This window comes from Strix uralensis, chromosome 11 (assembly GCF_047716275.1).
Source record: "Strix uralensis isolate ZFMK-TIS-50842 chromosome 11, bStrUra1, whole genome shotgun sequence".
NCBI classification, from domain to species: Eukaryota; Metazoa; Chordata; class Aves; order Strigiformes; family Strigidae; genus Strix; species Strix uralensis.
This window is the reverse complement of record NC_133982.1, coordinates 26,352,763-26,375,276: the sequence shown is the minus strand read 5'-3', so window position 1 is coordinate 26,375,276 and position 22,514 is coordinate 26,352,763. Positions and strand designations below refer to the sequence as shown.

Below are 22,514 nucleotides of genomic sequence, written 5' to 3'. Positions count from 1 at the left end.
TGAGTTGGGTGGTCCACACCTCCACCCGAGCTGTGTCACATCATCCGTTGTTTCCTCACACCGTGACCATGCCCATAGGCGCAAGAAAGGCCAGGACTGAGGTGCAGAGGAGGGTGAGTTCACTGGTGCTGCCCCACCGTGCTCACCAATGACGGTGCCCGCTGCCACAATGCTGTGCCTGGGGCCCAGCCACGCATTCATGGCCACTGCTTGCAGTCAAGAGCTCACACAACGGCCATGGGGACAAATGACTTTTTACTTAGATGTGAGTTACAAAGGCAAATTTTGCCAGGAAAGAAAGAAGACAGAGTTTGTACTTGTAGCTACTCCCACAGTAAATAGTTGTGTAATGGAGTAAGCAAAGCTAAGTCACCAGTAAATCATAGAATACATATATTTTAAGTGCTGAGATGGGATCTTTTAAAAGAGCTTTTTCTTTTTAAAAAAAACCTCCACAGTTCCATACTGTTGCTCAACTAAGATGAGTAGACTCCCATTTTTAATATTACTTTTAAAGAACCGATTTGTTGGGGTTTTTTTTTCAATTTTTGCCAAAAATAGATGTAGGCAACAAGGGAATTACTGTAAATCACAGAGCAAGGCTGCTTTCCACACAGGTACTACACAGGCCTCTAACACCTCATCACCTTATCCCTAAATATCAGCTGGGTTATAGCTGAAATTTATTTGAGAGACATTGGAAAGTATTAAAAGTATTAATTAAAAAAAAAAAAGGTGGGGGGGATGATCAATCCCTGTGGCTCAAGAGCTTGCAGAGTACAGCTGCATTTTCTTAACAATCATTTTATAATGTTCTACCATTATTCTCATCATCCCCAAATCAAAGGAATTAAGTCCTTCTACAATACACAAAATTCAGAGGGAGGAAAAAAACAAACCCAAACCAAAAAAAAAAACAACTACCCACCCCACAAAAGAACAGGCAAGACCTTTATCCCATTTCAGGCCTCTTCTTCAAGATTTCAGTAGAAATCCAGTTCTGAGGTATCTCTGTCTCAGATGATCTGGACCACAAAGATCTTTCTTGGGTTTGGCAAGTAATTTTTGTTATTGGGTTGGACTGCACATGCACCAACCAGTATGTTTAAACACAGTCTAGACACCAGCAGGTTGAAATAAATATGTGCTTCCAAGACGACTGCAGAACAGTTATCCTCAGGGATGTAGCCATTTCAAATACTATGAGGATCTTTCATGAGAAAAAAAGATCTGATCTGAAGTAATCTGAACAAACAAGTGACCTATGAGCAACTTGAAATTTGCAATTAAGGTATATGTCCCTTTTTAAAAAATAAAAATGTTAAAAACATTGGAGGGAGAGCTGGAGCAACCGATGAATTTAAAGGTCAGAATTTTATTTTTTTTTTAAAGAGTCCCTGCATTTTTATTGAATATAGCAGAACCAGCAGCACCACCATGGTAAAAAAAAACCCCAACAAAGTAAAAGAAAAGGGAGCTTGAGTATAGCTAGAAAAAATTAACTTTTTAAAAGCTAACCTATTTAAAGATAGTCTTCTTCCTTTGACAAGTCTGCAAGTAGAACCTAATATTTTATTGCATCAGATACAGATATATAGAACATTGCTCTAAACTGGAAAAAAAGTTATTTTTACATTTCAAATGCTTTGCAAGCAACATTAAAAGTTGACATGTTTCAAGAATTTCTTTAAGTTTGCCTCCCCCAAAGGCTTATTTTCATCTGAAAGCACTAGTAAATACATTCCATGGTCCCTCTATTTAAGGGGCCATCTGTAAATTATTACAGTGTGACAAATAGAAACAAATCAAGAAGAATGAGACACTAAAGCTGTTATATGTGGCTATAGTACACAATCACAAACAGTTCAGCGACCATTTATGACACTTACTGATTTCCCCAAACCGTAGTAATTCTATCTTGGAAACTGGCTGCTGCCACCACCACCACAAGCTTACAAGCAAGTGGGTAACCTGGATCTTGGCCATTTTTTGTTTTGGTCATTACTGTTGGAGAATAATTGGAGTCTGAATACAATCTGCAATCCTTTTTTGCTTTCAGAAAGAGGTAAACCGACAGCTGTACAGTGCTGGCTTTCTCTTTGCACAGGCAACCAGAATTAAGCCTCATGAAGCACACAATTAGGCAAATAAAGCATCCAGATGCCCTAAGTATACTCTAACATTAGTTTAACCCCCAGTGCCATGTAAAAATACATTCTAAATTAACTGCTTTTCAGGGGACCTTCAAAGTTGAAGATAAAGATCATAAATAAACAAGAAACCAACTCCCTGCAGACTCAATCAGAGTTGTCAATTCACAAGAGGTTCTTAGTCCTCCTCCATGATACATTTGATATATTTTAGCACAGCATGGGCATATACTGATACATAGCTATGTCATTAGAAGTTGTATGTGCAGGTTTCTATTCATGTCCCCTTTCACAGACTTGCTGTCAGAGGTTGGTTACTTCCCATAGAATTTCTTATTCAGAAGAAAGATCAGAAGATTGACATTCACTTTTGCTCTGTCGAACAACTTCATGACCGCAACACCTTCATACTGCAGCTGCAGAAGATCCTGCCAGAGAGAATACCTTTATGAGCGAGGAATCCTCAGGAGCCTATAGAGAATATACAAGACCCTGTGGTACAGTATGTTTTTGAGGAATATCTATTGCAAAGTACATGGCCTAACACAGAAAAACGGGAGACTCATTAAAAGATCCATGCACACTGCGTGAAAAATCAAGTTCTCTAAGGCATTCAAGATCTTAATTTTTTACAGCTGTGTTTATTAAAAAAAATTACAAGAGAGGGCAGAAATAAAAGACCATTCTAAGAAAGCCAAATTTCAGATCTAACCATCTCCAGGCTTTTTATTTGCACAGTAACCATAAAGTTGTTGTAACGTTTAGAAAGGGTCTCATATGTACCTAATTGTATTATGTACCCATGAAACATTACAACATTCCACAGCATCACTTTCTAAATCTTAGTTGCCACAGGTCTCAGTGAGGTGGTTTAGAGCACTGCAATCTAGGGCAGAGAAAGAAATGAGTCTCTCGGACATTTATGTAGGCAGTTCTAGTTACACTTTGCTGTTGTCAGTGATGCACCTGACAGAGTAGTAGAACTCCCTGCACTGATTTCTCAGCAATGAGTAGTTTTCAGCAAGCCCACTCTTAAACAATACATATTGAAGGTGGTCTTCAGGTAGTGCTACTGCAGGAAAATGTTGTGTGCATTCCAAAATCCAAATCTGGCTCCTGCAGGTGTCCAGCCTGGGTGACACTGGAGTAAACAATCATAAAGCTATTTCTGCTGCTTTCTGTAAAAATTTTGGCAATGGCATGCAAGTCTTTTTAACTGATGCCACTGTTAATGCTATACTTGGATGACCAAGGGCAGTTCCCTCACTGCTGTCCTCTCAGAACATCTGCTTCTTCTGCAAAGCAGTGCTACAAAGGCATAGTGGTAAAGCGACACATGTGCCCGAGGAACAAGTGACCTTGGGTAGCCCCATGAACCAAGAAGTTTGTGACCAGCTCTGCCAGATTAGGACTGGAATGAACTACGGGACTCCTCAGAGTACACGAATGGGCACACGCAAGGCAGCTGTGCCTCCCAGCAGCCAGTGGGGCGGCATGGACTTATCCCAGTGCAAGGTGCTCCCACACACAATCTGTTTTGAGACCCCTGAGGCATTCATAATTAACAAACCTAATGTCAAGTTGGGTGGGGGCTGGGCAGGGACAAAGTGGAAGAAGGGGACAGAGGCACCAGGCAATACAGTACTGCCGTAGGAGGAAGAACGGGGAACCGTTTGGGAAAAGGTCAGTCCGTACGCCTGTTTGGTAGTCTGGCCTAAGGAAAGGTTGAGGACTCCTAAGAACCGTATGGCTGAAGAAACCAGGAAGTATAGGGTGGCAGAAAAAATACCACTATGTGATGACCGGCTGAAGCCACCACACCCAAGGCCTGGCTGACTGCTGCCAGACTCCCAGTCTCTGCTGTAGCAGGAAGTTCTTGAAAATGCATGTGTTCATTTTGTGTGTGTGCATCTAAATGTTACTAAGAACACAGACTGACATCAGGCTTTCACTTGTAAAGAAATACAAGTAGTCCGAATCCCCCATTTACATTGCATCTGTTTCTCCTGCAACAAATGGGTTGTTTTTGAGAGCATTTTTCAGACTGTTCAGGCAGATAACATGTCATTAGTGTTTTGATGAAGAGTCTGGCAAGTGGAACTTATATGCCACTATTAAATAGGACAGTTCTTACCTGATAATGTAACATAAAGGTTTCCATTTGTACTCCCATGAATTTTGCTTTTACCTCGAAATCTCCTACTTCTTCTGTTGGACTGATTTCAAATATCACGTTTTTAAACCTATGAAATTTGAGAAATGAAAAACCACAGTTCATTACTGAACACGTAATTCCTACTGGAACAGGGAGAGAATATACAAGATGAAACCTGAAGATGAATTCCTAAGAACTATATTCTTTATTCTATATCCCCATTTGGAATGAGACCACAAAAGCTGACCAGACAATACGACAGTGAATAGAAGCCTAACAGATTCTACGTCCGGTAGACCACATCTTCACACAAGCATAGTATAGCCCGTGCAGTCTAAACAGTCTACTTTAGTGCTGCACAGCCACACGTCATTTAGTGCATGAAGTACAACATATGATTCAGGACTGAAAAAAAAAGTCTAGTAACAGGCAGTCTCTCTGTATTCCACCAAGTTCTCAAGGCTAGCAAACTGCACCTGGACCAACTCAAGCTAGCATTAAGTTGATTTTTCAACTGAGAGCGCTAATAATCATAGTAGCAATTGACCTGAGGAGGTACCCTTCCAGGACTGTGGGGATGACAGGGAAGGGGCGGGTGGGAAGAGGATGTCATGTTTAAATCCTGTTACACTTCTCAACCAAAGAGCTGCTTTGCTTCAACCAGGAAAAAAAAAAAAAAGAGAGCTGTAAAGCGATCATTATGCAAGGTTGCTTGGCCCTAGAGATGCTAGCCTGGATCACCAAAACAATTTCTTCCGTTTCAATAGCTACATCTACCAACAACGCTGAATTCCAAGAACAAAACCACAAGACAATCTGTCACTATTTCAAACAAGCCTCAGAGCTTCTGTTCCTCAATTTCCAGCACCTAGACTAGTTCAAAGGAAGAGACAAGAACTCAACATACCCATTTTCCTCTGAGAAGGTTATTTAGCTCTGAGTTTTAGAAAGATACTCACTGGTTACTTTGCAGGTCCTCAATCTCTAAAAGCACTCCCTTCTCATGAAGTCGAGCTGCTGTGTATTTTAGAGAAATCTTTTTACTGTTTTTGCCTTTCATCTCCCGAGGTTTCTTAGAGACTCTGCGGAAAAAATAAACAACAAAACCCAAACAAGATAATCAGTCAAATGAGTAAAGAGATTTCGAACAGCAAACATTTAAACCTATTTGGATGAGGGGATAGAACCAATATAGCTAATTAACCGTGACTAAGGCAGCTGATAGATGATGTATTTCTACTAGTGAGTTTATCTACATAGCACTTGTAGCTCAGGTCAAATCTCTGATTTTCTACTATTTACCAGTAACTCTAACACTACAGGAGAAGAAAAAAAACCCACACCAACAGAAGTCCCCAAAACAGAACCACATGGTACTTCACAGAAAGCAGTACCATCTATCATTAGGCAAAAGAAGATCTGGTGACAACTGACATGGAGAAGGTCGAGATTACTCAACAACTTTCTTGTCTCCGTTTTCACTGGCAGTTGCTCTTCCCACATTGTACTGGGGAGAAAGACACTTTTTTTTTTCCAGGAAAATCTGAATTGTCTTGCACTATAACAACTGACTCCATTCAGGATAAAAAGAAGACGACAATTCATGATCAATGCTTTCCTTGTAGGTAACTGTTATTTTTATTCTCTGCTCCTAGGAAGGATGACAGGTCAGACTGAGCAGCACATGCATTATCTGGGCAACCTCCTTCATTCCCACTGGACTCTTCTGAACTCCCCTCTCCCAGAGGGACCAAAATTCTTTCAAATGTGTCTTTTTGACCCCATTCCAGGCACTGCCCTCTCCCTGCATTTTTCCACCACTGCTGAGACCCTTTCCCTAGAACTACTGCTGTGACAAAGAGCTTGGCCGAGAAGCTTTGAGCAGATTGTTCTTAGCGACAACCTACACGTGCTTCCTATAAGAAGCACTTCTAGGTCCGTGGCATGGTTCTGAGACACTTACTTGCCCTTGCTGGCCAGGTTATCCAAGCAGGTTTTGATGTAGCTTTTATAATAATCCACTTGCTCCCCATAAAAAGTAGCTTTGGAGTTCAAGGCACTGTATGTCTGCTGCAGCTTCACCAGCTCTGCCTTTCTTCTCTGACGGTATCTACGCTGATTTCGGATATCCTATGCCGCAGAGAAAAACAGGCACAGACTTAACAGTCATTTGAGCTCTCCAGCTGCTCAAGCCCAGAACAGAGTATTTGAAACACACCATTTGATTTTGCTTAGTCTTGCTTCATGCTACAAGCTGGAGCCCTCAGTTGCACTTGCCCCACTTTAAGCGTAACCACTTCTTCTCTGTGTTGACTGTTTTTGGAACTCACCCACCCTACACAGTAGTTCATTTGAACCTTTTGTTGGCTTTCTCAAACTTCAATGCTGTCCTAGTTGCAATGACTACAGTGGGCACTGACAGTACACGATCTAAAAGCAGGCAGCAATTTCTGCCACTGCTGGGTAGGAAAGGTATCTTACAAATCAAGCATTATAACCACAGCAGCGCACAGACATCTTTATTTTTCATTGTTAGTTGGCCATCTTTAAGCATATGATACCGTAATGCCGAACAAAAAATACATGTCTTCAAGTCGACTTCTATTTTGATTTTTAGCATGTATTAACGACAGTACGATTAATTCTAATTGGTTCCCTAAAGGCAATTATTTGTTTACTTTACATACATGACACTTCCCAAGTAGTTTTTTTGTAAGGATGTGATTTAAAATACATTGTCACTGTAGCAATGTACAACAGTATTAGACAACTTTTACAAGTTTTTCTCAGCTTCCCCCTTTATCATTTAGGTGTTCTTGAATGGGTACACTTAAATAAAAGTTAGGATGTCTAAGTTAGGGCAAAACTTCCTCTTGTGACTAGGTCTGTAGAGGCATTACTTAAATTAGTGAAAAAGAGCAGAAAAAAAGGTCACACATCAGGACTTCCCCTCCAAGGTATAACGCTTTCCCTTAAAGTACCTGAGATTCTGGCAACACAGTAATTTGAGAAAACACAAATGTCCTATAAAAATAAAGGACTTGCCAAGTGCCAAGAGGTGGAAACGCTGTGGCAGAAGGTAGGCTTCGTGTCTGTGAATTACTGCTACAAAAATTACTCCTCCTGAGAACTCCTGCCAGTTTCACAACACTGCAGACTGTGGGAAAACTCCCCTATGATTACTAGGAAACCACTGATTGGCATACCTTCGCGATATCATTGATTAGTTCCTGGTATTTATTTTTTGCATTCACTATCCCCAGTTCTGTCAACTTCTTCAGGCCTGTCTTGATTTTATCTTTTTTTTCTGCAAGATTTAAGTTGCCATCTTCCTTTACAGACACAGATTTTTTCATCTTATCAGGAGTTTTAGCATCACGAATGGCTCGTTTCTGCATAGCTCTTTGATGCTCCGCTTCCTAAAAAAAGAAAACAAAAAATTATAAGTTCAGAAGCAGATCAATTTTAAGGTGACAAAAAACCAGAAACAGACTGCCTGACCTTTGGCTTAACATAGGATACTGAATCCACGTTTGATGAACACATTCCACATACGGGAACCATCAGAAGCCTACCTGCCATTTAAAAAGGTCTTCTAGATAAACAGTTTCTAGCAACTCCCAGAGGAGTAAGATTCACACATACAATTTATTTCCATTATATCCCCTCCTCGTTATTGTTACACACTGCTCCAACATCAGTGGAGACAGCTTCACTGCAATACATAAATGCAGATTTCCAAGTATACCCACATATATCTAGATAGGTGACAATCTCCTAGTCTAGAAAAATGCAGGTAAACAATTTCGTACTTGCTCTGAGGTAGCTGGAGTTTCCAAGATTTCAGTCAGCGTCTCCCCTGGTTGGAAGCGGATTACATCGACAATTAAACGTTTTGTGCTGCAAAGACATCAAGGAGAACAGGAGAAAAAAAAACTTTAAACTGGAAGAGCTTCAATACTGTTCTGTTCTGCAATACCAACGTTACTGATTTACCTGAAATCAGATTATCACTGGATGCACGCTTAGACAGTAATAGACTAGACCACACCAGAACCCTGAGAAGCACTTTACTTATTTGACAGTGTTATCAAAAACTGGTTCCCTGAAACGATCACATATGAAGGATTTTCTCCCCAGTATCCCCTCAAACAGCAAGGACGTTACCCCATATATTCCAAGGCAGACCCAGTATTGCCAAGTGGACCACAGAAGCTGCAATTCCAAGGTGAAAGGTAAAGCAGGTAACAGCAACAGTGAATTTCTGCAGCTAGAAAAAGTCGGTAATGTTATCCATCCGTAAGAGTGCTTCAGTGCTTTGTAACAGGTATAAAAAAAACCTCCATAGGACTATTTTCTTGTGTGTACAGTAACTGATCCAAAGCAGATCCCTGAGTCCAGTCTGGTGATAGACACGGCTGTTCCTTGAACTCAACTGTGACTTAATCGTAGCCAGTGCCCACTCTGAGGCAATTTTGTCCTTGAGCCACACAATGAAACCAAACAGCACCTTCAGTACTTCACAGTTAGGCTGAAATTATTTCTGGCCTCACAAAAAGCACATCACATGGATGTCTTCCTCATCCACGACTTGGATAACTACCAACACATCTAGTAGGTCTTTATTTTTTAAATCAATGTCACTCTCTTCCAGCAGGTAGGGAAATACTGATGTATCTTTTGAGAAGCCCAGTTAATTTAAAGTTATTTTTGGAGACAAGATTTTCTTTTGGGATATCACTGTTCCGTCTAGGCCAAGTGTAAGCTGACCCCAACAATTCTCAGTTAAACTATCTAGCGCTTGAGCAGGAATGCATCAGAGTGGGTAAACATGCATGTGAATGTCAGGTAGCTGCTCTATATCTCTCAGCAACAAGGATTTGCTTAAAACTGTCCAAGACTTAATACTAGTACTAAGTCCTCTGGAATATAGAGCCTAGCGATCGTGAAATCCCTGACAGTCCATTGCTCTCTTTCCATTAGGCTAATAACACCTCTATTTCCCAAAAAAGGCTATCAGTCTCCATCTATTAAGAGTCAGGTTTGGGGGACAGTGAGTGCAGAGAGAAGGGAAGTGCATCATAAACCAAAAGAGGAGAGCAGCAACAGCAAAAATATCCTAAGGAAATATTTCCCACAGACAGGGGAAAGCTACAGGGAGAGTATCGTGAACTACCATCGTCTCCTGCTTTGCTGGCAGGATACAGACATAATCCGCTCAAAGACTGTGTGAAGAAAACTGATTCTGCAGGAGCTAGCAAACTTAGCAACAGAACGTTATTCACATATACTAGACATTTAGTTACCCTTAAATTTTCTGTATGTCGCATGTATTCTATTGAAAACATTTGCACAGGGCATTATATAGATAACACAGATATTCATAGAATCACAGGATGGTTTGGGTTGGAAGGGACATTAAAGCCCATCCAGTCCCACCCCCTGCCCTGGGCAGGGACACCTTCCACTAGCCCAGGTTGCTCAAAGCCCCGTCCAACCTGGCCTTGAACCCTTCCACGGAGGGGGCAGCCACAGCTTCTCTGGGCAACCTGTGCCAGGGCCTCACCACCCTCACAGGGAAGAATTTCTTCCTTAGATCTCATCTAAATCTCCCCTCTTTCAGTTTAAACCCATTACCCCTCATCCTATCCCTCCCCCCTTTCCTGTAGCCCCTTTCAGTCCTGGGAGGCCGCTCTAAGATCTCCCTGGAGCCTTCTCTTCTCCAGCTGAACCCCCCCAACTCTCTCAGCCTGTCCTCACAGGGGGGTGCTCCAGCCCCCCGAGCATCTTCGTGGCCTCCTCTGGACCCGCTCGAGCGGGTCCGTGTCCTTCTGCTGTTGGTGCCCCCAGAGCTGGACCCAGCACTGCAGGGGTGGTCTCACGAGAGCAGAGCAGAGGGGGAGAATCCCCCCCCCCCCCCCCCCCCCCCGCTGCCCACACTGCTCTGGGTGCAGCCCAGCACACAGTTGGCTTTCTGGGCTGCCAGCACATGTTGCTGGCTCACAGTCAGTTTTCCACCCACCGACACCCCCAAGTCCTTCTCCTTGGGGCTGCTCTCCAGGCACTCCTTGCCCAGCCTGGATTTGTGCTGGGGATTGCCCCAACCCATGGGCAGGACCTTGCCCTCGGCCTTGTTGGAGTCCATGAGGTTTGCACAGGCCCACCTCTCCAGCCTGCCCAGGTCCCTCTGGATGGATCCTTCCCTCAGCGTGTGACTGCACCACACAGCTCGGTGTTGTTGGCAAACTCGCTGAGCGTGTGATTATTGATTCATCTAAATTTCACGTTAATAGACTTCAGAGTTAAAACTCAACTGTGATGAACACTACAGATTATTTACGATGATCTTTACAAATTATTCACATGCAGGCAAATCCAACTGCTGTCACACTCACATCTAGAAAGTTTTATTTTCTGGTAGTTTTCTGCTCCAGAACCGTCCAAGGTAGACTTTTAAAGAATAACAAATTCAACAGTGACAAAGAACTAACAGGAACAAATTTAACAGCCACAGCATTGAAAGGACATAGCTACAGGCTCAGTGTATTTGGAGTAACGGTTCCACGTTTGTTTAAATTGCACTTCCGTTCTCTTATTTTCACGTGCAGATTAACTGTGAAAATTCAGGTTCCTCATTCTCAAGAAGCATACCCCTTACTTACTTCAACAGAATCGTCCTTGCATCCATCTCTGCATTCTCATCACCAGGAACATCAAATTTATTAGTGAGTGTGAGAGAAACCTCAGTCTTTGCTAGCATTTCCCTGTTGGGGTCATTAACATTGCCAGACCCTTCCCCTGCCAAACCAAAAGAGTTTATAGATTAAACTGTATTCTTTACATTCTTGACTGCTAGAGCTTTGTAATTTTTCCCTATGTAATAGACCACAGAAAAACTACACTGGTTCCTATACTGTCAAAAGGACATTTCAAAAGCCATAAACGGCTTTTAAAAACATCATTTTGAACATCTTACACTTATTCTTCACAAAACTGAGAAAGCACCGGCCAGAAAGGCACCACAAAAATGACTAGTTTGTATGCCTTAAAGATGTACACGTATTCCACACTGTATCTCAGCATCTCACTGTACTGAGAAGAGTAGCTGACCTGCCAAAAATACTTTATAAATAAAAATATGACCATGCCTCTATGTCCGTGTCCTCATTAGAATGAATTTTCAAGCTAAGAGAGAAGCCCATGTTGGCAGCTGAGTTTATAATCTTCTATTAAACAAAGCCATCTGTCAAAAGGAATTTTTCTTGTTCTAATTGTGCCTGAACTTTCATCAGAACAGTTGTTAGGACACTTCCCCTCCTGCCCCCCTCTTTTAAAGGGCTGCAGAGAGGTTAAACTCTGACACATTAACCACATAGATACAATGCACACAGGAGAAATTACATGAAGAAGAAGGGTAAGTTCTAGTTGAACTCAGGGTCTAGGTTAGCTCTAATGCTTCTTTATATTCTGTTCTTTGCCAGTGCTCGGAAGAAAATGTGCTACCAATCATTCCTTTAAAAGGTTCCAACCTTTTAATCAAAGTGACTTCAAGACAAGCATTTTGCTGTCAAAGCATCCTCTCCAAAAACTGTGTCTGTTTGCCCCCCCCACTAGATTTCACACTTCAAACAGCTGCAACATAGATACCAAGGAAGGAGAGGCTTGTGCACCTTTCTAGTGTTTGTTATATCCTGAAGCAGTGAAACATGGCTCAGGTTTATAGAAAACTTTCACAGATTAGTGAAGTCAGTTCCTTCCTCCCCCACCCAGAATAAAGAGAATAAAATTCTTAATGTATAGAAAAAACTCTAAAGGATGGAAAAAACTTAATTGTCCATATGCCTAAGATCCTTGTAGGGTCACATATCATTTAATACACTTATTACTGCACTCTGGAAGGCATGCATACGGACGTCCAGAGTGGAGGACAGATCTTTGCAAACAAGCTGGGACAGACACACGCACAGAAATGGCTCCAGTGTAATGGAATGAAGAAAACATGTCAAAATATCCATCTGCCTTGTAGAAACTTCTGGAGTGGGGGTGAGGTGAGGAGGGGTGGAGAACAGCAAGAACCCCTCCCTTCTTTCAGGGTCACAAATTCTGCAGTTGGAGAGAATACACTGGAACAAATCTGCTGCTGCTTTTTAGAGCACATCTTCCCTAACGACCTATAATGATTCCTTAGTTTCTTTACTGCAGTTCAAATCATTTAAGGTAATATCACATATTTCTTAAGCACAATAAACTAGACAACCTATTAAGGACTCAATTGTAGGAACCTCTCCGAGATCATCCAGCAGCTCATGAATTGGATCGTTGTGCTCAGGAGCAATTGCATCTTGATGGTCTAAGAGCAACTAGATGGACAGAAAAAACATACCAACATTACTTTGAGTTGGTATCTTTTAGAAAAAGATCTTATTTCACTGAACTCCACAGCAGCAATATCAGTATGCAAAGCTGTGCCATTATCACATACTCAAAAACTTTCAAAAGAAACTTAAAGAAGTCACAAATTACTTAATTCTTAATTACTTAATTAATAAACCTACAAGCTCTTGCATACTATGAAAGACAACTTTTCAGCCTTGTATTTGGTAACCTTGCATTTCAGCCAGAAGCAGCATTTTCTTTGCAAGCACTGCTTATAAGGAGCAACTGTGACCAATGTATACTTACAGTGTGTGTATTGATGATTTCACCAATAGAAATATAAATAACTGGTTTAGTAAGAGTCACCAAGTCAGAATATTCATCAATATTAAATTTATCCTGCAATTCAGGAACCTCACAGGCAGCCTGAAAAAAACGTCTTCAGAAAAAAGGAGGAGAAAAGAATCAGTATGACTGACAGTCACATGATGTACCAAGAGCATTAACCCCCCATGACAATCCCAAGCATAGTCTCTCTGCTTTAAACTATGGTACATTATGGCATACACCAGTCTGACAGCCTTAATTTAACATATCAGAAGTAACCTAGTAAATTCAATTACTGATACTGGTCATGTTGATATTGGCTCATTTTCAGCATTCACGGGACTGGTCTATGGCTCCAGTGACGTTGTTCACACATCCTCCTGCCTCCACTGCAGTAACACCTTTTGCTCCCAGCAACCTCCGGTTTTCTTTCTTCCACAACACGTGAGGTCTAAGATGACAATTCTTGAACAAAAGCTTACTTGAACTATATGAATGACTAAATGCCAGTCTGCTTTACTCCTGAGCACCACTGGGTTTTCAGGTGGAGCTAGGGTTCACACAGGACAGAAGAATGTATGTCCATTTGTTGTTCATGTCCAAAGGATCACAATAAACATGTCCAGAAGCAACCTTTATTCTGGAAACTCCTAAGTCCAAACACTTGACTTCGCAATCTCGTTAACATACAATGTATTGTTCATAAATTCGAGGAACACATTTTACCTGCCGTTGTCACTGATGCTTACGGCAGCCTGGAGTGCAACCTCTTATCTTCAACAGACCGCATATTTGACAGAGACAGAATTTATCATATTTAAAATTTATTATTATCCCTTTTTACTTGCAATGTTACCCTCTGCCACACTTTTCAACTTAATTAGCTAAGGTCTTCTACCTGAATTTCTGGTATGACTGCGATAGGTATTCATTAATGATGCTTAGGTGCGCATTGTCTCCCATGAACATCTTATTGGATGCAGCGTGCTGCAACATCTTTGCAATGGAACCAAGGTTTCTGCGTTGATCCGTGGTCAGCTGACCTCCAGCTGAAAGATCAATGATGTCAAACGCATCTGGTGCGACAATGGCTGGATTCATGTAGCGGTAATAGAGTAAGTTGCCAACAATCTGGGAGAAGTTGAGTAGAGAAGAAATGCATCAGGAAACCATGATATAGGACCTGACTGAATTTTACTCAAACTACTCTGAGCTTTGATAAATTATTTTCTTGTAAGCCAGAGGCCTCTTCCAAGATAAAGGTTCTGCTGTGCTGCTGTATGCAAGTATATACTAGGATCTACAGTGTAAAATAAAATAAAATCATTAAGATGCAATAGGATGGTCAACACAAAGAAGGAAGACTGAGCACTACTAGTCACAGGACAATACAGCAGCAGATATTCCTATGCCTAAAGATTTAAAACTTTAACTTAAAATGTACAGACAGAAGACATTATAAATTACCAACAGACTACTCATACGAGCATGAGACAATCTATCAGGAGAATTAAACGTAACTGAGTTAGTCTAACAGAGGGCAGAACGATCATGGTATAGAGGAACCCAGTAATGCAGTGTCAATATGGAACAAGACCTAATTCTTAGAGAAGCATGCAAAATTGCCCACCATTTCTGACAAAGCAAAAATGGTGAGGAAGCATGGCACACCAAGGAGCTAAACTGAGGAAACTACTTTCCATTCCTTCTTCAACATTCTTTTCTATTTCAGAGTAATTCTTTGATAAGCCAGCAACATTTTCACACGTAGACCCCCAGTTCGCAAGAGTAACTGAGAAACCATTTAATTCAGAGGCAAGAAAATCAGAAGTACAGAAGACAAATGGCACTTGATGTTTCAAAACCCAATTTACCTAGTCAATTGTGAGCAGCAATAAACTTCAAGGAACCAAAAATAAAGATGTCACGTTATCCATATGGTCACAAATAAGACTTCTAACCTGTATTGAATGTTTTGCCAAAAGTAATTCCAGCAATGAAAAGGAATTAACCCAATACGCTGATGTAAAGCGGTAGTTCTCACACCACATGCTCTAGTATTTTCTGGTAGTTCACAGAAATTTGCAGAGGGCCAGGTCACTGAATCTTGGCTTTGCCTACTTGCCACGTGACCTAAATGCATGGAAGAGATTGGGGTCTGAACTAACAGCTGAAAACAGAGAAAAAAAAAATCTAGCCATTGCTGAGCAGCCCCAGAAATTATTAACTGCTTTCAGTGAGGTCATGTTTTTGACAACTGTTTCATGCAAGCCCCTACTGTACTCTCACAGATTATGTCATGGGATGACAACAGTCAAAGCTGTTTACTACCAGTAATAAGAAAACACATCTGTGAAAGAAACTGTATTAGTGACTTTCAAACTTGCAGAGGGAGAAGAACAGTATGTTATATGGGTAGCTTTGGTTGCTAAAAAATCTAGGAGTAGTCATTGCACGCAACTGCAGTTTTGAATTTCATGTGGACATTTACATTGTTTCCACAAAGATTAATGAAAACCGCAGTTTTCCACCTAAATTTACAGATGGAAGAAATTAATTCACCTGCATAGAAAGAATCGATGTCTCAGAATGGGAAAGCACAGAACTAGAAGAGAGAAGAAAACAGCATTCAGATTGGTAATTATTTTGTGATTGAAGCAGAGGTAGAGAAGTTTAAAGAGACGCTGTCAAGTATTCCAAGACCCAAACTTTGTTTTATTAACAAGCAAAGCATTCATGGACATAAAGGCTTTCACAATTACCAGAAGCCGTAAACCCAAAGAAACTTTAATGAAAACCCCAAAGCTATACTAATCTGAGACTGCCTACTATTAGGATCCTTCTAGTTCTCCAAACCTACTGAAATGCAAAGTATAAAACTGACCAGGCATCATGAAAAGTGACTCTCTACCCGTTGCTATCAAAATATCCTGGAGTGTTACAGATAGGGGAATTAGAAACATCAGAATTTTGCATACAGACTTTTTAACTTGACATTGTCTCTTTAAGAAAGGAGCAGCTGGCTGTGATCATACCAGCAAAATCAAGGTTTACTTTCTAGGCGCAAGAGTACCCCAAGTCAAGAAACCTAAAGGACCCAATGCCCAAGATATTAAAAGCAAAGCAGAAGCAACAGGACATCTCCTTCTGAACAACGTATTACATCTCAGGTGACATATATGAAGCTAACAATCAAAAGCCCAATATGAAACATTTTCTATCCGTAGAAGTACATAAGTTTATATATGTTTACAGGCACTCCTCTCCACACACATAGCTGACAAAGAAGAATGAGATGCGTTCACCACCGCGAATTTGGCCGACAATTATTCACAAAGTTGTTCAGATCCTCACCTTCAGAAGATCATCCTCGCCAGCATCAGGAAACTTCTCGTGCAGGGAGTCTTTTAGTACCTTGGCAATGAAACGCATTCCATAACTTCAAGAGAAAAAAATGGGCAAATAAGACTGCTGCAAGCATGAACCCATCACCAACTTCCCCGAGATAATACTGTGGTAACACCAGACTCACGGGATTTTGTCCACTGAACTAACAATGGCAGACAGGAACTTGTCTGTCACTGTTCTCATGTTTCTGATTGAGGCATCCAGGCGCGTCCTCACCTCTTCATGATTTAGAGCTTGTTCAGGTGTAACATCATATGGCAGTTTGCTATTTGAAAAAGCCAAACATGTGAAGGTGAGTATTCCTCAGGTTAGCGTATTTCAAGAATTTCTAGCTGGACACAGAAACAAGCTTATATTCACTTAGCTGCCAAGAGCTGTGCATTGCCTTCAATTAACCTTTCAGGCACTGGAGGAGCTGAATACTTCTTGTTTTTACTCCCTCTACTCTCCCTTGCAATAGCCACTGTGAGAAAAGGCCCAGCTAACTCAAAACTGGTTGGGTTTTTTTGTGGGTTTTTTTATGGCATACACACATGCACACTAAGGAAAAAAGTGTCATCTGAGACATGCAGTGGTACTTCAGTCTGCAAATAAACTGGTGAAAAAGCAAGCTATGCATTTGAACGTTAACATGATAAAATGCTTGGACACAATCCAGCAGCTAGAACAGCATCCGTAAAATTGCTGTAACATGCTATGGGTAGGAAGCAGTGCCAAATGCGTAGTTACGTTTTCTCCATGAGCTAAAGTTACTGCACAGTACTCCAGTGAAGACAGACAGATGAAGCAGGTAATTCATATAAGTGTCTCCTAAATCTCATGTAAAGAGAAAGACTTGAACACACACTTTTGCCTGCATTTTTAACACACTCAGAATTTTGAACTAGGCGTACATCAAGATATATGACTGCAGATTGCTCTGAATGGGGAAACTCACTCATCTGTATGGTGCTTTTTGTGGGTTTTTTTTAAAGCTATGTTAAAGAACCCAGACACAATAGAACACAATAGAAACCTCAAGTTCTAGCAAATCACACGCACTGGAAGAAACCAGAATGACACAAAACCATCTAGTACAATCTAACTGTTATCAGTGTCTGATATTAATTAGAAAGATGTTAGGACTAAAAGAACTGCAATCTCACACTCCTCCACCAAAAGAGGCTTTGCTGGCTTGCAAATAGTACCTAAGTTTGCAGAGGCTATATACAACATGAACAGAGACTGACACGGACAGATTCCCAAATAGTTTTTCTTACCATGATTTCTTTTAGGTTAGAGGGCACCTCATAGCTCATTACCAAGTCAACGTAGGCAAACACCAAAGAGCATTTCTTCTTCCATCTCCTAATGAGATTCCCTTTCAATACCCTCAGCACCATCAGCAGAACACGATCTTTAGAACTCTCAGATGAAAGCCATCTTAGATGGAAAAGCCGGTATCAGCTGGACACAGGCACGCAGTGAAGCCAGGGATGGTTTGGACTGATTAACAGAGCAGTGCAAAGCAGCCAAGCAATCTTTAGAAAAACACAGTAGAAACAGTTCCCATACCTGGCCTCGCCAGTTTGAGACTCCATCTGGTTAACCCAAGACTTGTAAATATCCACTGGATCAGTTTTGATGTTGAGCGATTTGTCATCGATGATTTCCTTCACAACTGGTGCCAGGATCTGTCTCAGGGCGTTCTGACCACGGGCACCACGGTTGAAACTTACCACCATTTTAATAACAGTAGGATTCCCCGTCACAATTTCATGTATTTGGTCTACTTTTGATCTGAAGAAGAAAGACTCTATATGAAATATGAGGTATGCATAACTCTGTCAGCTTTAGATCCATTTCCCAGCATAAAACAAAATGTTAAAGAGCATCACCCTCACGAAACAGATGATGGATTTGTACTAAAAATCTTGATACAGCAACAAACTACAACACTGTGTAAGACCAATACTGGAACACTTCTCAAGACAGATGAGGCAAGAAACTTATGACCTCTGTTCGGGAATTTCAATGCAACTTGCCAGTAGTCATCTCAATGACAGTTAAAGCAAAGGTGACTGTACGTTGTATTTGACAGCACAATTCAAAAATACAAAGGAAACAGAGCATGTGCTATGTAGAGAAGAAAAAGAACAGCAGGTTTCTTCTAGTATTTAAAATGAGAAAACAAGCAATTGACAACAAAAGCCACTCCTAGTATACAGCTATGTGAAACACAGCAGCGGAGAACAAAATTTCTACAATTCCCAAGCATTAATTTAAGGGGTGAAAAAAAATAATCTCTTTTAGAAGTTATTTGTTTCAGGGCATATTCCAAAGTGCTTAAAGAGTAGTTCCTCAGAAATGTTATTGCACATTCTTCTTCACAGCAAGCTGGGCAGCTCTGCACTGTAAAGAACTGAAGTCACACAACACCAAGCTCCTAAGGCCCAACTGATCAAGCAAAACATGCCTGAGGACAGAGTCCCTAACACTGACAGTAAATAGAAATGCCAAACAATAAAGACTCTCGGTTTCAGCCTCCTCAGCAGCTTCTGGAAATCCAGAGAGCTTAGTGTTAGCTCTCTCCCCAGCTTGTAAAGCCCGAGTTTGCTTTTTGTTGGAGGTGTTTATAGCCAGACACTGGAGAACTGAGATTAGCCTGAATTTCAGGATGATTTTGCATCAGATTAAAAGTAGCTGCCGTGTTGAGCAGTGAAATCTTGACTGAAGTAAAAAGCCCTCATCCTCAATGGACATACTCAACTCTTCCTTTATAGACCTCATTAAGAACAGATGTGAAGTGGGAAGAGGACACTGAAGGGACATGTTAGCATTATCTGCATATTAGCATGAGACATAACATGAAAACTGCCGCAATTCAAGAAATTGCCAAAACTGATTCAACAGCAAGAATGTGCCGTACGCTACCACATACTTGATCTCTTCCTGCAATGCTGTTTGGAAAAGCCGCAACAACAGGTATTCCTCTCTTTGATTGGATGCGTAGTTATACAGCGTGAAGATGACAGAATCCATGAATTTTGTAGATTTGTTTTGAGGCATCTGAAAAATCAGCTTGGCCAAGTAGGTTGGGTTAGTCTACAACAAGAAAAATGACTTAGTGTGCATGTCCACACAGGCCGCTGTCTATGGTGGCTCTGAACTACAGTGCATAACCAAAGACTGTGCCAAGACATACAAGCCTCTGAGACAAGAGGTTACCAAGCAGTGTTAGAAACTGCTTACCTGAAGTAAGTAGAACAGGTGCTGATAGGCTTCCAGCTTTTCTCTCTTCTCTTTGCTCAAAGCTTTCAAACCTCCCCTTTGTTTGTTGAGCATCATCATGTCAGAAAGCTGTTCCTTGTTCTTCTTGGTAAGTTTTTTGCTATGGGAAACAACATCCTGGAAAGAAAGAACAGGGACAGATTCTACTCTAAGTATTTTATAACAGGCAATATTGGAAAACAGTTGCATCTGAGAGCTCACTTCTCTTGTATGTGGAAAGGCAAGGTCAGGATATGCCTGGGGCTACTGAAGTGAAGCATTATTTGCGATGGCAGCAATTTCTCTGACTGGAATTACATGTTCTGCTTTGTCCCTGACTTTGTTCCTGAACTTGTCTGAAACCCTAGAAGGGTTAGTCACTCTCGGCAGAGCTGGTAGCATCCTGAAGATGCCTGAAAATGTCTTCCTTTTCTAAATTGGGCTTAAAACGTAAAAATCCTATTTCATAGTCAGCTAGGTTTGCTACCTCTGCCTACTCTGACAGCAGTGGCACTTTTCACTGCAGGCACCAGCCCAAAAGCTGCAGTCTCCTTCCGAGATTAATTTCACTACAACTGAGATTTTACACTGGGAGAAGCCTAGTGTCATGCCATCCAGGACCAAGTGAAAAGCTGACCAGAACTTCAGCTTGAAGAACAGGCAGTGCTGTATCAGCAAGAGCTTTTTTTTTTGTGAAATTAGTCACATCAGCCAAATGATAGAGGGGGCCTCCTTTAACCAACACCAAGTGGCACGAGTGTGTCTCCAGCCTCTGAAATCACCGCCATCACTGCAAGCTTGCAGAGTGTCGCTTGTTTAACCACAAAGGAGCAACAGAACAGAGTTCTCAAAGCCTTCAAACACACAATCTGTTGCATTAATTAGGTCAAGACAGTCTGGTGTTTGTCTTTTTGAGCTTCAGGTCTTGTTTCTTCTCCTTCTGCCGTTTTCTTTCCAAGGATACATACTAAATTAGTAGAATGGAATAAGAACGTACTGGGAGTAAAGTCTGCAAGGCTAGGGCAATGTCTTCCGCTGGGCCTGAGCAACTGACATCCAAGGCCAGGAGCTCTCCATGCTAACTACCACTGAGCTCAGTTCAATCTGTAGCTGGTCTCCCATCAGCACATTTCCTACCTGCAAAGTAATTTTGTTCTTCACTAGCAGTCCAATTTTAATGTCCATGAGATTGAGGTCATTTTCCAGTTGCTGATTGGATCGGATCAAGGTTACAACCTCCTCACGCAGTTTCATTAGCTCAAGCTCCTCCTGAAAATCTTGGTCACTCTGATCTAGCAAGTGGACAAATTTCCGGACCACAGCCATAGGTGGGTTTTCAGCATTAACTAAAAATAGGCATGAAAACATCAGGGGATGGGAAACAGAAGTAAACATATATCTTATCTATGTTTAAACAGTGTATCAAGGAGCAGCCAGAATAAAATTAGCACCACCATGTCTAAACAGCTTCTGACATTTTGAATTTCTTGTTTTGAGTAAATCATGAGAGAAGCAAACAGTAAAGAATGACATCAGTATAAGTCTAGGGTAGTCCACGCCACCAAAGTTAACTGCAAAGCTATGGTTCTATTTTTCAGCAGCAAAAGCAACAGTTGGAATCACATTTTCCTTCAGCCTTAAGAACTACCTACTCTCCCACACTGCCCTACCAATTTCATCCCAATCGCTCTTCAAAACTGTCTTGATATAATAAGATCACACTAGGAACATCCCTTGCAAACAGAGGTTCAAGGAACATCAGTTTTATCCTCTTGGCAATACTTACTGAGCGTTTTGTAGTCTTCTCGTGCCTTGTTTGCTCGTATAAAGGCTTGAATTTTTACAACATCATTTATCTAGGATTAAAAAAATAAAAGCACTTGACCTCATTCTGGAAAGAGTACAGAAGTCATGTACCAAATTCATTTACCAAGATAGCCTCTTACGTGGTTTCTGAAATACTGTAGACGATCTCTGTAACGCCTTCTGGCTTGATACATCCTGGTCATTGACTGAATCTATAGAAGGGAAACCAAAATACTCAGATAAAAACCTTTCCTACAAAGTTCACTACCCAAAAGGTTTACCAAAGAAGTCACTAGAGAGCCTTCACTACCTTCACTACTTGGTCCTTTTGTGCTCGCAGGTAATCCAAACGAATTTGATATGCCTTCCTCTGCTTGTAGCCGCGCCACTGGGACTGAAAACACAAAACAGCTGCACTGACTTTACTTTTCTACTTGAAGAGAAATAACTACAAATCTGAGCTTCTTTCTGCTCCTCAGCTTCCCAACTTCCCTCTTGGCCAAGTAAAATGTGGGGGAGACATGATTATCTTATCAAGAGATATACAGTGTGCAGCATTAACTATTTCATCAACTGTAATCACGAGACTTGAAACTGCTCCATGAAGAGCCTGGGCCTTCTGAAGCACAGTTAGAGATCAAGGATGCAGCTAAACAGTCAAGTTGACAGAAACTGTTCTACACGAGCATCTCTCAGACGCTGCTGCTGGCGAGAACAGTGATTAACATTATAAGCCTTCAGAGCAGGCTCACTGCTACTGATACTTGGAAGAAAAGTTAGGCAAGGGGTTCTACTACACTTAAAGGGAGAAAGTGTTATTTTAATGAGCTGAGAGTGGTTTTAGGGGTTTTGTTGTGGATTTTTTTCAAATATACACACAAAGCACGTGCTACTTAGGCAGAAAAAAACCACACATCTACTGCTCAATTAATAAAGTGGTAACAGGGTGCAAAGCATCTACTTCATTTGCATGCATTTCGGTTACAGCACCAGAGAAAGATTTTTTTCATTGTTCTCCTGTAAATGCACCCAATCTCATGCTG

At 41.3% G+C, this 22,514-nt stretch overlaps 1 protein-coding gene across 2 annotated transcripts in view; it reads right to left on the bottom strand.

The window, feature by feature from the left end:
- Positions 1-236: 236 nt before the first annotated feature.
- Positions 237-22,514, bottom strand: part of IQGAP1 (IQ motif containing GTPase activating protein 1) — a 74,824-nt gene continuing 52,546 nt past the window's right edge. For both annotated transcript variants that reach the window (XM_074880096.1, XM_074880097.1), the window contains 19 exons: positions 21,782-21,865; positions 21,612-21,683; positions 21,452-21,521; positions 20,803-21,011; positions 19,648-19,803; positions 19,337-19,500; positions 17,971-18,195; positions 16,541-16,681; positions 16,363-16,447; positions 13,907-14,139; positions 12,988-13,120; positions 12,563-12,665; positions 10,968-11,103; positions 8,118-8,205; positions 7,512-7,724; positions 6,269-6,435; positions 5,265-5,387; positions 4,285-4,393; positions 237-2,578 (listed from right to left, as the gene is read on the bottom strand). In XM_074880096.1, the coding sequence (XP_074736197.1) occupies positions 2,465-2,578; positions 4,285-4,393; positions 5,265-5,387; positions 6,269-6,435; positions 7,512-7,724; positions 8,118-8,205; positions 10,968-11,103; positions 12,563-12,665; positions 12,988-13,120; positions 13,907-14,139; positions 16,363-16,447; positions 16,541-16,681; positions 17,971-18,195; positions 19,337-19,500; positions 19,648-19,803; positions 20,803-21,011; positions 21,452-21,521; positions 21,612-21,683; positions 21,782-21,865 (2,625 nt within the window). In that variant the 3' untranslated portion in view covers positions 237-2,464. The remainder of the gene's footprint in view (positions 2,579-4,284; positions 4,394-5,264; positions 5,388-6,268; positions 6,436-7,511; positions 7,725-8,117; positions 8,206-10,967; positions 11,104-12,562; positions 12,666-12,987; positions 13,121-13,906; positions 14,140-16,362; positions 16,448-16,540; positions 16,682-17,970; positions 18,196-19,336; positions 19,501-19,647; positions 19,804-20,802; positions 21,012-21,451; positions 21,522-21,611; positions 21,684-21,781; positions 21,866-22,514) is intronic.